The following is a 20,658-nucleotide window of genomic DNA, read 5'->3' on the forward strand; positions in this document are numbered from 1 at the left end:
CCACACCCACATACACAGTACCTGCTGTGACCCTCCACACCCCCACATACACAGTACCTGCTGTGACCCTCCACACCCACATACACAGTACCTGCTGTGACTCTCCACACCCACATACACAGTGCCTGCTGTGACTCCACACCCAATACACAGTACTGCTGTGACCTCCACACACATACACAGTACCTGCTGTGACCCTCCACAACCCACATACACAGTACCTGCTGTGACTCTCCACACCACATAACATACTCGTGACCTCCAGTCGACACACCACATACACGTACCTGCTGTGACCTCCACACCCACATACACAGTACCTGCTGTGACCTCCACACCCACATCACAGTACCTGCTGTGACCTCCACCCCACATACACAGTCTGGACCTCTGTTGCGTGACTCCCAACCCACATACACAGTACCTGCTGTGACCTCCACACCCACATACACAGTACCTGCTGTGACTCTCCACACCCCACATACACGATGTGATTAACCATACGCTGTGGACTCTCCACACACCCACATACACAGTACCTGCTGTGAACCTCTCACACCCACACATACACAGTACTGCTGTGATCCTCCACACACCCACATACACAGTACCTGCTGTGACTCTCCACACCCACATACACAGTACCTGCTGTGACTCTCCACACCCACACATACACAGTACCTGCTGTGACTCTCCACACCCACACATACACAGTACCTGCTGTGACCTCTCCCACACCCACACATACACAGTACCTGCTGTGACTCTCCACACCCACTACATACACAGTACCTGCTGTGACTCCTCCACACCCACACATACACAGTACCTGCTGTGACCCTCCACACCACACATACACAGTACCTGCTGTGACCCTCCACACACCCACATACACAGTACCTGCTGTGACTCTCCACACCCACACATACACAGTACCTGCTGTGACTCTCCACACCCACACATACACAGTACCTGCTGTGACTCTCCACACCCACACATACACAGTACCTGCTGTGACTCTCCACACCCACACATACACAGTACCTGCTGTGACTCTCCACACACCCACATACACAGTACCTACTGTGACCCTCCACACCCACACATACACAGTACCTGCTGTGACTCTCCACACACCCACATACACAGTACCTGCTGTGACCCTCCACACCCACACATACACAGTGCCTGCTGTGACTCTCCACACACCCACATACACAGTACCTGCTGTGACCCTCCACACACCCACATACACAGTACCTGCTGTGACTCTCCACACCCCCACATACACAGTACCTGCTGTGACTCTCCACACCCACACATACACAGTACCTGCTGTGACCCTCCACACCCACACATACACAGTACCTGCTGTGACCCTCCACACACCCACATACACAGTACCTGCTGTGACTCTCCACACCCACACATACACAGTACCTGCTGTGACCCTCCACACCAACACATACAGAGTACCTGCTGTGACTCTCCACACCCACATACCCAGTAGCTGCTGTGACCCTCCACACCCACACATACACAGTACCTGCTGTGACTCTCCACACCCACATACACAGTACCTGCTGTGACTCTCCACACCCCCACATACACAGTACCTGCTGTGACCCTCCACACTCACATACACAGTACCTGCTGTGACTCTCCACACACACACACATACACAGTACCTGCTGTGACCCTCCACACACACACATACACAGTACCTGCTGTGACCCTCCACATCCCCATATATACAGTACCTGCTGTGACCCTCCACAACCACATACACAGTACCAGCTGTGACCCTCCAAACCCACACATACACAGTACCTACTGTGACTCTCCGCACCCACATACACAGTACGTTCTGTGACTCTCCACACACCCACATACACAGTACCTGCTGTGACTCTCCACACACCCACATACACAGTACCTGCTGTGACCCTCCACACACACACACACACACAGTACCTGCTGTGACCCTCCACACCCCCACATACACAGTGCCTGCTGTGACTCTCCACACCCCCACATACACAGTACCTGCCGTGCACCCTCCACACCCACACATACACAGTACCTGCTGTGTCTCTCCACACCCCCACATACATAGTACCTGCTGTGACTCTCCACACCCACACATACACAGAGCCTGCTGTGACTCTCCACACCCCCACATACACAGTGCCTGCTGTGACCCTCCACACCTCCACATACACAGTACCTGCTGTGACTCTACACACCCACATACCCAGTAGCTGCTGTGACCCTCCACACCCAGACATACACAGTACCTGCTGTGACTCTCCACACCCCCACATACACAGTAACTGCTGTGACCCTCCACACCCCCACATACACAGTACCTGCTGTGACTCTCCACACACCATATACACAGTACCTGCTGTGACCCTCCACACCCACATATACACAGTACCTGCTGTGACCCTCCACACACTCATACACAGTACCTGCTGTGACTCTCCACAACCCCACATACACAGTACCTGCTGTGATCCTCCACACCCCCACATACACAGTACCTGCTGTAACCCTCCACACCCCCACATACACAGTACCTGCTGTGACTCTCCAAACCCAAACACACAGTACCTGTTGTGACTCTCTACACCCACATACACAGTACCTGCTGTGACCCTCCACACCCACATACAGAGTACCTGCTGTGACTCTCCACACTCATATACACAGTGCCTGCTGTGACTCTCCACACACCCACATACACAGTACCTGCTGTGACCCTCGACACCCTCATATACACAGTACCTGCTGTGACCCTCCACACCCACACATACACAGTACCTGCTGTGACTCTCCACACACCCACATACACAGGACATGCTGTGACCCTCCACATCCCCATATACACAGTACCTGCTGTGACTCTCCACAACCACACATACACAGGACCTGCTGTGACCCTCCACACCCACAGATACACAGGACCTGCTGTGACCCTCCACACCCCCACATACACAGTACCTGCTCTGACTCTCCACACCCCCACATACACAGTACCTGCTGTGACCCTCCACACCCCCACATACACAGTACCTGCTGTGACCCTCCACACACCCACATACACAGTACCTGCTGTGACCCTCCACACCCACACATACACAGTACCTGCTGTGACCCTCCACACCCACACATACACAGTGCCTGCTGTGACTCTCCACGCCCCCACATACACAGTGCCGGCTGTGACTCTCCACGCCCCCACATACACAGTGAAGGCTGTGACTCTCCACACCCCCACATACACAGTACCTGCTGTGACTCTCCACAACCACATACACAGTACCTGCTGTGACCCTCCACACCCCCACATACACAGTACCTGCTGTGACTCTCCACACACCCACATACACAGTGCCTGCTGTGACTCTCCACACCCCCACATACACAGTGCCTGCTGTGACCCTCCACACCCACACATACACAGTACCTGCTGTGACTCTCCACACCCACACATACACAGTACCTGCTGTGACCCTCCACACCCCCACATACACAGTGCCTGCTGTGACTCTCCACACCCCCACATACACAGTACCTGCTGTGACTCTCCACACCCACACATACACAGTACCTGCTGTGACCCTCCACACCCCCACATACACAGTACCTGCTGTGACTCTCCACACCCCACATACACAGTACCTGCTGTGACTCTCCACACCCCACATACACAGTACCTGCTGTGACCCTCCACACCCACATACACAGTACCTGCTGTGACTCTCCACACCCACATACACAGTGCCTGCTGTGACTCTCCACACACCCACATACACAGTACCTGCTGTGACCCTCCACACCCCCACATACACAGTACCTGCTGTGACCCTCCACACACCCACATACACAGTACCTGCTGTGACCCTCCACACACCACATACACAGTACCTGCTGTGACTCTCCACACCCCCACATACACAGTACCTGCTGTGACTCTCCACACACCCCACATACACAGTACCTGCTGTGACCTCCACACCCCCACATACACAGTACCTGCTGTGACCCTCCACACCCACACATACACAGTACCTGCTGTGACTCTCGACACCCCCACATACACAGTACCTGCTGTGACTCTCCACACCCCCACATACACAGTACCTGCTGTGACCCTCCACAAACCCACATACACAGTACCTGCTATGACCCTCCACACACCCACATACACAGTACCTGCTGTGACCCTCCACACACCCACATACACAGTACCTGCTGTGACCCTCCACACCCACATACACAGTACCTGCTGTGACTCTCCACATCCACATACACAGTACCTGCTGTGACCCTCCACACCCCAAAATACACAGTGCCTGCTGTGACCCACCACACACCCACAGACACAGTACCTGCTGTGACCCTCCACACCCACACATACACATTACCTGCTGTGACCCTCCATGCACCCACATACACAGTACCTGCTGTGACTCTCCACACCCACATACACAGTACCTGCTGTGACTCTCCACACCCATACATACACAGTACCTGCTGTGACCCTCCAAACCCACACATACACAGTACCTGCTGTGACCTGCACACCTACACACTACCTGCTGTGACCTCCACACCCACATACACAGTACCTGCTGTGACCCTCCACACCCACATACACAGCACCTGCCATGACCCTCCACACCCCCACATACACAATACCTGCTGTGACCCTCCACACCCACATACACAATACCTGCTGTGACTCTCCACACCCACACATACACAGTACCTGCTGTGACTCTCCACACACCCACATACACAGTACCTGCTGTGACCCTCCACACCCACACATACACAATACCTGCTGTGATCCTCCACACCCACATACACAGTACCTGCTGTGACCCTCCACACCCACACATACACAGTACCTGCTGTGACCCTCCACACCCACATACACAGTACCTGCTGTGACCTCCACACCCACACATACACAGTACCTGCTGTGACTCTCCACACCCACATACACAGTACCTGCTGTGACCCTCCACACCCACATACACAGTACCTGCTGTGACCCTCCACACACCCACACATACACAGTACCTGCCGTGACTCTCCACACCCACATACACAGTACCTGTTGTGACTCTCCACGCCCATATACAACGCGCCTGCTGTGACTCTCCACATCCACCTATACAGTATGCGCTGTGACTCTCCATCACCCCATTTCCCTACATCACTCCTCCGTACACCATTTACGTCTCCCTACACCTCTCCCTCTTCCCAACAACAATGTCTCCTCCTCCCTGCACCACTCTCAACCCTTTTCTCCCTACACCATTTTATCCTCCCTGCACAACTCCCTCCTCCCTACACCACTGTCTCCTCCCTACACAACTGTCTCCTCCCTACACCACTGTCTCCTCCCTACACCACTGTCTCCTCCCTACACCACTGTCTCCTCCCTACACCACTGTCTCCTCCCTACACCACTGTCTCCTCCCTACACCACTGTCTCCTCCCTACACCACTGTCTCCTCCCTACACCACTGTCTCCTCCCTACACCACTGTCTCCTCCCTACACCATTCTATCCTCTCTACGCAGCTCTTTCCTTCCTAGCCCACCCCGCCCCTCCCTAAACCACTCTCTCTTGCAAGTTCGTGATTACTTTTCCTTGATTCCTCTTTTTCTCTTTCTTAATACTCTCAGTATTACAATTACTGCCCGACCTTGATGCGGCGGTTATTGTTATTGGGAAAGACAGGAGAAGGTTGACTTCCAAAAGTTCAACGTGTAGGAAAGAACCAGGTATCAAAACGGCCCACCCTCGAGTTGCTGATGGCCACACAGTAATCATGTGACGTAGCAGCTTACCGAGTACTGTGTGGTCAAGCCAGTAGTGGGGGCACACATGTAGCCAGCTCTCGGGAGCAAAACCAAAGTAATACCTGTAGAAGAAGGAAAGTGAACCAACATTGCAGCGTATGGGACGTGGGTCAAGTTTGGAAAGTAGCTTGGGACTGTTTGTAAGTCGAACTGCTTTTGAGTGTCAAATGTGGATGCAGATGTAGAACTATTCCAAATGTGAATGTAGTAATTCATTCAAGGACGAATAAATCCTTTGTATAAATGGAGCAAATGATCATAAAAGAAGTTGTTTCGACATCTAAACAGGACATCCATTTTCGTAGAAGCAGACTTAGCTATTCCCGTAATGTGGGGTTTCCAAGAAAGAGTGGATGTTACAGCAATATCAAGTATGTTCATTGAGTCAGGAGGTGGATTTACAGAACCGTCAAAGGAGAGACGACAGTCTTGAGTAGTTTTCGATCGAGACATGAGTTGAAACTGGGTTTTGGAAGCATTAAACTTGACAATATTTTGTGTACACCACCACTGAGTCTTAGTTTACTGAGGAAGCTGCGTCAACACCAGATACATATCGAGTGAGGGAAGAGGGAGCACAACTGAGGGATGTAGATGAATGCAGTGTTGAGTCGTCAGCATATGAGTGAATTGGAATGCTTATGCAGGAGAGGAAATCGTTGAAAAAAAGGAAAAAAAGTGTAGGGGACAAGAACGAACCTTGAGGGACACCGCTGCGGGGGAGGGTGGGGGGGGGGGGGAAGTGATCCATCAACAACCACAGAGAGTGATAAGTCTTAGAGGAAGTTAGATATGAAGGAGCAAAGTGAGGGAGGGAAGCCAAAAGAGGGAAGTTTAGATATAAGACCCCGATGCCACACCCTGTCAACAGCGTTAGATATGTCAAGGGTCACTACACATGACTCCCGAAAATTTTTCACGGATGATGACCAGACGTTAGTGAGATAGGAAAGAATATCACCAGTGGAAGCCATTTTGGTAATCAGAGAAAAGACTGTGATTTTTTGAGGTGTTTAAGAATATAGAAGTGGAGGAACGATTCAAAGACTTTGGAAATGGTGGATGTCATAGGACGATAGTTAGAGGAATCAGAATGATCACCCGTCTCAGGGTTGGGATGAATCAAAGAATGTTTTCAAGAAGAAAAAGTTTTGGCTTTTAAACAGAAACGGAACAGACTAGCAAGCACAGGTGCAAGTTCAGAGGAACACTCTTTCAGTACACAGGAAAGGATGTCATCATTACCATAAGCCTTGCTTGTGTCCAGAGAAAGAACGCTTTTCAGACAGTCCAAAAAGAGATTACGGGAAGGGGCATAGGAAAGGTAAGAGGAGCATATCCTGAAACATCTGGAATCACAGTCTTCTCTCTGATGACCAAAATGGCTTTCGCAAGGCGAGATCCGCTGGTGCTATTTTTTCCTATCTTGATAATGTCTGGTCATCATCATCCGTAAAACATTTTGGGGAGTCATGTGTCGTTGTCCTTGATATACCTAAGACTTCTAACAAGGTGTGGCATCGATGTCTCATCTCTAAGCTCCCTCCTTCACTTTGCTCCTTCCTATCTAGCTTCTTCTCAGGCCGATCTTTCTCTATGGTTGTTGGTGGGTCTGCTACCCCGCTTTTCTTCATCAAGAGTGGTGTTCCTTAAGGTCTGTCGTGTCTCCTTATTTTCAACGATTTCCTCCACAAGTGATCGAACGCACTAATACGCTGACGACGACTGCAGTCACCCACATCTTTCAGTTCTGCTCCCTCGTCTCTCACTTGATTTGCATCTCGTCTTGACACAGCTTTCTCAATAAACTCAAACTTGGACGGAATATCTCAGTAAGGTACAAGAAATATGGTTAAGTTTAATACCTCCAAGACCCATTCTGTACCCATCTCTCTCTCATTATCCCCCAGTAGATGTAGCCAGTGGACGGAGACTATGACTTACCTGGTGACAAACGATGCGGCAAGATGATGGAGCCAGCCTGCAACAGCTCTCCTCACCTGCAACAGAAGGACATTTAGTTACATCAACACACACACACACACACACACACACACACACACACACGTCAAAATCAACGATATTAAGTGGTAAGAACATACGATAAAAAGGTTCACTGGGGAGACATGAACTTATGTTTTGAGGAATGTTGAGATGAGCATAAGATCAATGGGAGATGAAGAATTCGAATCCATTTGTGTTATTTCGAGGGTTGTTCTGTGGTCTTGTTGCACCATACATACAACTCAGTACAGTTGACCTCAAACAGAAACAAGCCACTGGGTCCTGAATAGGCTGTTTGTAATAGTGAAGGAAAACAGAAACTTATGGATTATTGTGTAGAAAAACAGACATTTTAAAGAGAAAGACCTGTATACTTCTCAACTACCTAAACAAGTGCTTGTAAGTCATGGATTTAAGCGCAACATCTATCAAGTTTATACTTAACCATAACTATGCCTACTACTTTCAACTACTCTAACGTAAAGATAAAGTACTTCGCCTCATTCCAGCTACAACGTTTGCTTACATTCTACCAATAAGATCTGATAGATATTATTGAAACCATTATTAATTGTGAGTACTTGTAACAGATCACCTTTTAATCTCGTCTTTTCCAAGCTAAATAGATTCAGTTTAGTTGAGTCTCATAGTATTTGTTTCTCAGACCGGGAATTATCTTGTTTACTTGCCGTTGTCCACACTTCACTATGTCTACGTCTTTCCTCCACAAGTACATCAACCAAAACTGAAGATAATATTCAAGAAGAGGACGCAGGAGTCACACACAAACACTGACGATGTTTCCCCTTGCTCTTACATACAAAATATCCAACGATGAATCTAAGAATTTGGGTCCTTGTGCGCTGGTCACCAGAGGTCATTATATCCAGGTCCTTGTGTGCTGGTCACCAGAGGTCATTATATCCAGGTCCTTGTGTGCTGGTCACCAGAGGTCATTATATCCAGGTCCTTGTGTGCGCTGGTCACCAGAGGTCATTATATCCAGGTCCTTGTGTGTGCTGGTCACCAGAGGTCATTATATCCAGGTCCTTGTGTGCTGGTCACCAGAGGTCATTATATCCAGGTCCTTGTGTGCGCTGGTCACCAGAGGTCATTATATCCAGGTCCTTGTGTGTGCTGGTCACCAGAGGTCATTATATCCAGGTCCTTGTGCGCTGGTCACCAGAGGTCATTATATCCAGGTCCTTGTGTGCTGGTCACCAGAGGTCATTATATCCAGGTCCTTGTGTGCTGGTCACCAGAGGTCATTATATCCAGGTCCTTGTGTGCGCTGGTCACCAGAGGTCATTATATCCAGGTCCTTGTGTGCTGGTCACCAGAGGTCATTATATCCAGGTCCTTGTGTGCTGGTCACCAGAGGTCATTATATCCAGGTTCTTGTGTGCGCTGGTCACCAGAGGTCATTATATCCAGGTCCTTGTGTGCGCTGGTCACCAGAGGTCACTATATCCAGGTCCTTGTGTGCGCTGGTCACCAGAGGTCATTATATCCAGGTCCTTGTGTGCGCTGGTCACCAGAGGTCATTATATCCAGGTCCTTGTGTGCGCTGGTCACCAGAGGTCATTATATCCAGGTCCTTGTGTGCGCTGGTCACCAGAGGTCATTATATCCAGGTCCTTGTGTGTGCTGGTCACCAGAGGTCATTATATCCAGGTCCTTGTGTGCGCTGGTCACCAGAGGTCATTATACCCAGGTCCTTGTATGTGCTGGTCACCAGAGGTCATTATACCCAGGTCCTTGTGTGCGCTGGTCACCAGAGGTCATTATACCCAGGTCCTTGTGTGCGCTGGTCGCCAGGGGTCACTATATCCAGGTCCTTGTGTGCGCTGGTTACCAGAGGTCATTATATCCAGGTCCTTGTGTGCGCTGGTCACCAGAGGTCATTATATCCAGGTCCTTGTGTGCTGGTCACCAGAGGTCAATTATATCAGGTCCTTGTGTGCCTGGTCACCAGCGGTCATTATATCCAAGGTCCTTGTGTTTGCGTGGTCACCAGAGGTCATTATACCCAGGTCCTTGTGTGCGCTGGTCACCAGGGGTCACTATATCCAGGTCTTGTGTGCACTGCTCACCAGAGGTCACTATATCCAGGTCCTTGTCGTGCGCTGGTCACCAGAGGTCATTATATCCAGGTCCCTTGTATGTGCTGGTCACCAAAGGTCATTATACCCAGGTCCTTGTGTGTGCTGGTCACCAGAGGTCATTATATCCAGGTCCTTGTGTGCTGGTCACCAGAGGTCATTATATCCAGGTCCTTGTGTGCGCTGGTCACCAGAGGTCATTATACCCAGGTCCTTGTGTGCGCTGGTCACCAGGGGTCACTATATCCAGGTCCTTGTGTGCACTGCTCACCAGAGGTCACTATATCCAGGTCCTTGTGTGCGCTGGTCACCAGAGGTCATTATACCCAGGTCCTTGTGTGCGCTGGTCACCAGAGGTCATTATATCCAGGTCCTTGTGTGCGCTGGTCACGAGAGGTCATTATATCCAGGTCCTTGTGTGCGCTGGTCACCAGAGGTCAGTATATCCAGGTCCTTGTGTACGCTGGTCACCAGAGGTCATTATACCCAGGTCCTTGTGTGCTGGTCACCAGAGGTCATTATATCCAGGTCCTTGTGTGCGCTGGTCACCAGAGGTCATTATATCCAGGTCCTTGTGTGTGCTGGTCACCAGAGGTCATTATATCCAGGTCCTTGTGTGCGCTGGTCACCAGAGGTCATTATACCTAGGTCCTTGTGTGCGCTGGTCACCAGGGGTCACTATATCCAGGTCCTTGTGTGCACTGCTCACCAGAGGTCACTATATCCAGGTCCTTGTGTGCGCTGGTCACCAGAGGTCATTATACCCAGGTCCTTGTATGTGCTGGTCACCAAAGGTCACTATACCCAGGTCCTTGTGTGTGCTGGTCACCAGAGGTCATTATATCCAGGTCCTTGTGTGCTGGTCACCAGAGGTCATTATATCCAGGTCCTTGTGTGCGCTGGTCACTAGAGGTCATTATACCCAGGTCCTTGTGTGCGCTGGTCACCAGGGGTCACTATATCCAGGTCCTTGTGTGCCTGTCACCAGAGGTCACTATATCCAGGTCCTTGTGTGCGCTGGTCACCAGAGGTCATTATACCCAGGTCCTTGTGTGCGCTGGTCACCAGAGGTCATTATATCCAAGTTCTTTTCCTGGTTTACATTTTGTCACACAAATTCTTATCGTATCTTGCATTTTCAATGTTACAATCGATGTATAAACCTTTGATCTGATCAATATCAAAATGTATTAACCAGCAGGTGGGCCAGTCCACTTGGCTGGCCATGTAAACCTGCAGTTTCTGTTACAGGTTTATATCTCGCATTGATATCGTATGGGAATCAATATATCTTATTATGAGGCCTCATCATATCTTATCATCATATCAATATATATCATTGTTGATCACTATCATTATCAATATCTTTATCACTATCTTTATCAATATCATCTTTATCAATATCTTTATCACTATCTTTATCAATATCTTTATCATATCTTTATCAATATCTTTATCATCGGGTATCATTGCGGTTATCAACTTCAATTCGTTATCAGGTTATCATATCATTATCATTCGTTATCATATCATTATCATAATCATCATCATATCGTTATCACTATCATTATCAATATCTCTATCAATATCTTATCACTATCATTATCAATATCGTTATCACATCATTATCAATATCATTATCAATATCTTATCAATATCATTATCATATCATTATCAATATCATTATCAATATCGTTATCATTATCATTATCATTATCAATATCATTATCACTATCATTATCAATATCATTATCACTATCATTATCAATATCGTTATCAATATCATTATCATTATCAATATCGTTATCACTATCATTATCAATATCATTATCACTATCATTATCAATATCATTATCACTATCATTATCAATATCGTTATCAATATCATTATCATTATCAATATCGTTATCACTATCATTATCAATATCATTATCACTATCATTATCAATATCATTATCAATATCATTATCACTATCATTATCAATATCATTATCAATATCGTTATCATTATCATTATCAATATCATTATCACTATCATTATCACTATCATTATCAATATCATTATCAATATCGTTATCATTATCATTATCATTATCAATATCATTATCACTATCATTATCAATATCATTATCACTATCATTATCAATATCGTTATCAATATCATTATCATTATCAATATCGTTATCACTATCATTATCAATATCATTATCAATCATTATCAATATCATTATCAATATCATTATCAATATCATTATCAATATCATTATCACTATCATTATCAATATCGTTATCACTATCATTATCAATATCATTATCAATATCATTATCAATATCATTATCAATATCGTTATCAATATCATTATCAATATCATTATCAATATCATTATCAATATCGTTATCACTATCATTATCAATATCGTTATCACTATCATTATCAATATCGTTATCAATATCATTATCATTATCAATATCGTTATCACTATCATTATCAATATCATTATCAATATCATTATCAATATCATTATCAATATCATTATCAATATCGTTATCACTATCATTATCAATATCGTTATCAATATCATTATCAATATCGTTATCAATATCATTATCATTATCAATATCGTTATCACTATCATTATCAATATCATTATCAATATCATTATCAATATCATTATCAATATCATTATCAATATCGTTATCACTATCATTATCAATATCGTTATCACTATCATTATCAATATCGTTATCAATATCATTATCATTATCAATATCGTTATCACTATCATTATCAATATCATTATCAATATCATTATCAATATCATTATCAATATCATTATCAATATCATTATCAATATCGTTATCACTATCATTATCAATATCGTTATCACTATCATTATCAATATCATTATCACTATCATTATCAATATCATTATCAATATCATTATCACTATCATTATCAATATCATTATCACTATCATTATCAATATCATTATCAATATCATTATCAATATCGTTATCAATATCATTATCAATATCATTATCAATATCATTATCAATATCATTATCAATATCGTTATCACTATCATTATCAATATCATTATCAATATCATTATCAATATCATTATCAATATCATTATCAATATCATTATCAATATCGTTATCAATATCATTATCACTATCCCGCCACTCACTACCCTTTCTAACCTGCCCACCTCCCACCTTTCTCATGTCACATGCCACCACTGCTTTCCTAACTACATCCCATTCCTCACCCATTCCCCTCACTACATTTCCTCTCACCCTTTGCCATTCTACACTCAATTTCTCCTAGTATTTCTTTACGCAAGTCTCCTCTCCAAGCTCTCTTACTTTTACAATTCTCTTCACCCCAACATTCTCTCCTCTTTTTTGAAAACCTCTGCAAATCTTCATTTTCGCCTCCACAAGATAATGATCAGGCATCCCACGAGTTGCTCTTCTCAGCACATTAACATTCAGAAGCCTCTCTTTTACACACCTATCAATTAATATGTAGTCAAATAATGCTCTTTGACCATCTCTCCTGCTCACATACGTATACTTATGTATCTTTCTCTTTTTAAACTAGTTATAACCAATCACAAATCTTTTTTTCTCCGCATATATTTACAAGCTCTTCACCATTTCCATTTACAACACTGAACACCCCATGTACACCAATTATATCCCTCACCTTTGCATTCAAATCACCCATCACTATAACCCGGTCTTGTGCATCAAAACTGCTAACACACTCACTCAGCTGCTCCCAAAATACTTGCCTCTCATGAACTTTCCTCTCATGACCAGGTGCATAAGCACCAGTAATCACCCATCTCTTGCTATCCACTTTCAGTTTTACCCACATCAATCTAGAATCAACTTTCTTACGCTCTATCACACACTCACAACTCCTGCTTCAGGAGTAGTGTTGCTTCTTCCTTAGCTCTTGACCCCTCATCAACCATTGGCTTTAATCTCAAGACGCTTCCAAACCACTCTTCTCCTTTACCCTTGAGCTTCGTTTTACTCAGAGCCAAAACATCCAGGTTCCTTTCCTCAAACATACTACCTATCTCTTCTTTTTTTCTCATCTTGGTTACATCCACACACATTTAGACACCCCAATCTGAGCCTTCGAGGAGGATGACCACTCCCCGCGTGACTCCTTCTGTTTCCTCGTCCTTTAGTCGCCTCTAAGGAAACGCGGGGAATACATAGGCAGAGTGTTTTCTCTCCTATCTCAAGGACATATATTTCATTTATTATTTCTTTATTATACTTTGTCGCTGTCTCCCGCGTTAGCGAGGTAGCGCAAGGAAGCAGACGAAAGAATTGCTCAAACCACCGACATACACATGTATATACATACACGCCCACATATGCACATATACATACCTATACATTTCAACGTATACATACATATACATACACAGACATACACATATATACACATGTACATATTCATACTTGCTGCCCTCATCCAATCTCGTCACCACCCCACCACACATAAAATGGCAACCCTTCCCCCCGCACGCGCGCGAGGTAGCGCTAGGAAAAGACAACAAAGACCACATTCGTTCACACTCAGTCTCTAGCTGTCATGTATAATGCACCGAAACCACAGCTCCCTTTCCACATCCAGGCCCGACAAAACTTTCCATGGTTTACCCCAGACGCTTCACATGCCCTGGTTCAATCCACTGACAGCACGTCGACTCCAGTATACCACATCGTTTCAATTCACTCAATTCCTTGCACGCCTTTCACCCTCCTGCATGTTCAGGCCCCGATCACTCGAAATCTTTTTCACTCCATCCTTCCCCATCCAGTTTGGTCTCCCACTTCTCGTTCCCTACACCTCTGAAACATATTCTCTTTGTCAAACTTTCCTCACTCATTCTCTCCATGTGACCAAACCATTTCAATACTCCCTTTTCTATTCTCTCAACCACACTCGTTTTATCACCACGCATTTCTCTTACACTTTCATTTCTTACTCGATCAAATCACCTCACACCACATATTGTCCTCAAACAACTCATTTCCAACACATCCATGCTCCTCCGCACAACCCTATCCATAGCCCAAGCCTCACAACCATACAACATTGTTGGAACCACTATTCCTTCAAACATACCCATTTTTGCTCTCCGAAACAACGTTCTCGCATTCCACACATTCTTCATCGCTTCCAGAACCTTCGCCCCCTCCCCCACCCTGTGACTCACTTCCGCTTCCGTGGTTCCATCTGCTCACTCCTACCAACACTACCTGCTCACTCCTACCAACACTACCTGCTCACTCCTACCAACACTACCTGCTCACTCCTACCAACACTACCTGCTCACTCACCTGGTTTCCTGTTGGCATAAGAGACAAGGAAGACGTGGAAAATGTGATCCTTACCATCAAGAGGTAACCCACAACACCTTCACCACAACCCTATACTGTACTTTCTACCACAACACCTTCACCACAACCCTATATGTACTTACCCACAACACCTTCACCACAACCCTATACTGTACCTTCTACCACAACACCCTTCACCACAACCCTATACTGTACTTCTACCACAAACACTTCACCACCAACCCTATAACTGTACTTCTACCACAACACCTTCACCACAACCCTATACTGTACCTGCCATTACCACACCCTAACTACACAACCCTTCACCACAACCCTATACTGTACCTTCTACCACAACACCTTCACCACAACCCTATACTGTATCTTCTACCCACAACACCTTCACCACAACCCTATTACTGTACCATCTACCACAACACCTTCACCACAACCCTATACTGTACCTTCTACCACAACACCTTCACCACAACCCTATACTGTACCTTCTACCACAACACCTTCACCACAACCCTATACTGTACCTTCTACCACAACACCTTCACCACAACCCTATACTGTACCTTCTACCACAACACCTTCACCACAACCCTATACTGTACCTTCTACCACAACACCTTCACCACAACCCTATACTGTACCTTCTACCACAACACCTTCACCACAACCCTATACTGTACCTTCTACCACAACACCTTCACCACAACCCTATACTGTACCTTCTACCACAACACCTTCACCACAACCCTATACTGTACCTTCTACCACAACACCTTCACCACAACCCTATACTGTACCTTCTACCACAACACCTTCACCACAACCCTATACTGTACCTTCTACCACAACACCTTCACCACAACCCTATACTGTACTTTCTACCACAACCCTATACTGTACCTTCTACCACAACACCTTCACCACAACCCTATACTGTACCTTCTACCACAACACCTTCACCACAACCCTATACTGTACCTTCTACCACAACACCTTCACCACAACCCTATACTGTACCTTCTACCACAACACCTTCACCACAACCCTATACTGTACCTTCTACCACAACACCTTCACCACAACCCTATACTGTACCTTCTACCACAACACCTTCACCACAACCCTATACTGTACCTTCTACCACAACACCTTCACCACAACCCTATACTGTACCTTCTACCACAACACCTTCACCACAACCCTATACTGTACCTTCTACCACAACACCTTCACCACAACCCTATACTGTACCTTCTACCACAACACCTTCACCACAACCCTATACTGTACCTTCTACCACAACACCTTCACCACAACCCTATACTGTACCTTCTACCACAACACCTTCACCACAACCCTATACTGTACCTTCTACCACAACACCTTCACCACAACCCTATACTGTACCTTCTACCACAACACCTTCACCACAACCCTATACTGTACCTTCTACCACAACACCTTTACCACAACCCTATACTGTACCTTCTACCACAACACCTTCACCACACCCCTATACTGTACCTTCTACCACAACACCTTCACCACAACCCTATACTGTACCTTCTACCACAACACCTTCACCACAACCCTATAATGTACCTTCTACCACAACACCTAACTATACTGTACCCTCTACTGTAACACCTAAGTATACTGTACCCTCTACTGTAACACCCAACTATACTGTACCCTCTACTGTAACACCTAAGTATACTGTACCCTCTACTGTAACACCCAACTATACTGTACCCTCTACTGTAACACCTAGTATACAGTACCCTCTACTGTAACACCCAACTATACTGTACACTCTACTGTAACACCCAACTATACTGTACCCTCTACTGTAACACCCAACTATACTGTACCCTCTACTGTAACACCCAACTATACTGTACCCTCTACTGTAACACCCAACTATACTGTACCCTCTACTGTAACACCCAACTATACAGTACCCTCTACTGTAACACCCAACTATACTGTACCCTCTACTGTAACACCCAACTATACTGTACCCTCTACTGTAACACCTAAGTATACTGTACCCTCTACTGTAACACCCAACTATACTGTACCCTCTACTGTAACACCTAAGTATACTGTACCCTCTACTGTAACACCCAACTATACTGTACCCTCTACTGTAACACCCAACTATACAGTACACTCTACTGTAACACCCAACTATACAGTACCCTCTACTGTAACACCTAAGTATACTGTACCCTCTACTGTAACACCCAACTATACTGTACCCTCTACTGTAACACCCAACTATACAGTACCCTCTACTGTAACACCTAAGTATACTGTACCCTCTACTGTAACACCCAACTATACAGTACCCTCTACTGTAACACCTAAGTATACTGTACCCTCTACTGTAACACCTAAGTATACTGTACCCTCTACTGTAACACCTAAGTATACTGTAACCTCTACTGTAACACCTAAGTATACTGTACCTTCTACTGTAACACCCAACTATACAGTACCCTCTACTGTAACACCTAAGTATACTGTACCCTCTACTGTAACACCTAAGTATACTGTACCCTCTACTGTAACACCTAAGTATACTGTACCCTCTACTGTAACACCTAAGTATACTGTACCCTCTACTGTAACACCCAACTATACAGTACCCTCTACTGTAACACCTAAGTATACTGTACCCTCTACTGTAACACCTAAGTATACTGTACCCTCTACTGTAACACCTAAGTATACTGTACCCTCTACTGTAACACCCAACTATACAGTACCCTCTACTGTAACACCTAAGAATACTGTACCCTCTACTGTAACACCTAAGTATACTGTACCCTCTACTGTAACACCCAACTATACTGTACCCTCTACTGTAACACCTAAGTATACTGTAACCTCTACTGTAACACCTAAGTATACTGTACCCTCTACTGTAACACCCAACTATACAGTACCCTCTATTGTAACACCTAAGTATACTGTACCCTCTACTGTAACACCTAAGTATACTGTACCCTCTACTGTAACACCCAACTATACAGTACCCTCTACTGTAACACCTAAGTATACTGTACCCTCTACTGTAACACCTAAGTATACTGTACCCTCTACTGTAACACCTAAGTATACTGTACCCTCTACTGTAACACCTAAGTATACTGTACCCTCTACTGTAACACCCAACTATACTGTACATTCTACTGTAACACCTAAGTATACTGTACCCTCTACTGTAACACCTAAGTATACTGTACCCTCTACTGTAACACCTAAGTATACTGTACCCTCTACTGTAACACCTAAGTATACTGTACCCTCTACTGTAACACCCAACTATACTGTACATTCTACTGTAACACCTAAGTATACTGTACCCTCTACTGTAACACCTAAGTATACTGTACCCTCTACTGTAACACCTAAGTATACTGTACCCTCTACTGTAACACCCAACTATACAGTACCCTCTACTGTAACACCCAACTATACTGTACCCTCTACTGTAACACCCAACTATACAGTACCCTCTACTGTAACACCTAAGTATACTGTACCCTCTACTGTAACACCTAAGTATACTGTACCCTCTACTGTAACACCTAAGCATACTGTACCCTCTACTGTAACACCTAAGTATACTGTACCCTCTACTGTAACACCTAAGTATACTGTACCCTCTACTGTAACACCCAACTATACTGTACATTCTACTGTAACACCTAAGTATACTGTACCCTCTACTGTAACACCTAAGTATACTGTACCCTCTACTGTAACACCTAAGTATACTGTACCCTCTACTGTAACACCTAAGTATACTGTACCCTCTACTGTAACACCTAAGTATACTGTACCCTCTACTGTAACACCTAAGTATACTGTACCCTCTACTGTAACACCTAAGTATACTGTACCCTCTACTGTAACACCTAAGTATACTGTACCCTCTACTGTAACACCCAACTATACTGTACTCTCTACTGTAACACCTAAGTATACTGTACCCTCTACTGTAACACCCAACTATACTGTACCCTCTACTGTAACACCTATGTATACTATACCCTCTACTGTAACACCCAACTATACTGTACCCTCTACTGTAACACCTAAGTATACTGTACCCTCTACTGTAACACCCAACTATACTGTACCCTCTACTGTAACATCCAACTATACTGTACCCTCTACTGTAACACCCAACTATACTGTACCCTCTACTGTAACACCCAACTATACTGTACCCTCTACTGTAACACCCAACTATACTGTACCCTCTACTGTAACACCCAACTATACAGTACCCTCTACTGTAACACCTAAGTATACTGTACCCTCTACTGTAACACCTAAGTATACTGTACCCTCTGCTGTAACAACCAACTATACAGTACCCTCTACTGTAACACCCAACTATACTGTACCCTCTACTGTAACACCTAAGTATACTGTACCCTCTACTGTAACACCCAACTATACTGTACCCTCTACTGTAACACCTAAGTATACTGTACCCTCTACTGTAACACCCAACTATACTGTACCCTCTACTGTAACACCTGTCTATGTTGTAACACTTCAGCACAGGTTACTTACCATGAGGCAGGCGGTGGGCAGAAGGAAGATGTGAGACAGGTTTTGAGCGACGTTAGAGATGCATTTCCTACGTAACTATTAAAAGATTTTGTGTTTATCACTCTATATTTAGCTGGTGGGCCGGTGAGGCGCCTCACACACACACGCACACACACACACACACACACACACACACACACATCCTGGCCTGGCCTGGCATAAGTACTTAGCAGCACTCACGACTCCTGCCTCATGTGATGAGACACAATGAGTCATGTGATTGTGCTGAGTAAACTCCCTCATATAACACGACTCCTGCCTCATGTGATGAGACACAATGAGTCATGTGATTGTGCTGAGTAAACTCCCTCATATAACACGACCCCTGCCTCATGTGATAAGACACAATGAGTCATGTGATTGTGCTGAGTAAACTCCCTCATATAACACGACCCCTGCCTCATGTGATGAGACACAATGAGTCATGTGATTGTGCTGAGTAAACTCCCTCATATAACACGACTCCTGCCTCATGTGATGAGACACAATGAGTCATGTGATTGTGCTGAGTAAACTCCCTCATATAACACGACCCCTGCCTCATGTGATGAGACACAATGAGTCATGTGATTGTGCTGAGTAAACTCCCTCATATAACACGACTCCTGCCTCATGTGATGAGACACAATGAGTCATGTGATTGT

General features: G+C 45.2%; 1 protein-coding gene across 3 annotated transcripts in view; it reads right to left on the minus strand.

Moving 5' to 3' along the window:
• Reck (Reversion-inducing-cysteine-rich protein with kazal motifs) overlaps positions 1-20,658 on the minus strand; it is a 165,829-nt gene that overhangs the window by 115,944 nt on the left and 29,227 nt on the right. For all 3 annotated transcript variants that reach the window (XM_071686912.1, XM_071686913.1, XM_071686911.1), the window contains one exon: positions 7,827-7,882. In XM_071686912.1, coding sequence (XP_071543013.1) covers positions 7,827-7,882 — 56 coding nt within the window. The remainder of the gene's footprint in view (positions 1-7,826; positions 7,883-20,658) is intronic.

This window comes from Panulirus ornatus, chromosome 43 (genome assembly GCF_036320965.1).
Source record: "Panulirus ornatus isolate Po-2019 chromosome 43, ASM3632096v1, whole genome shotgun sequence".
Lineage (NCBI taxonomy): Eukaryota > Metazoa > Arthropoda > Malacostraca > Decapoda > Palinuridae > Panulirus > Panulirus ornatus.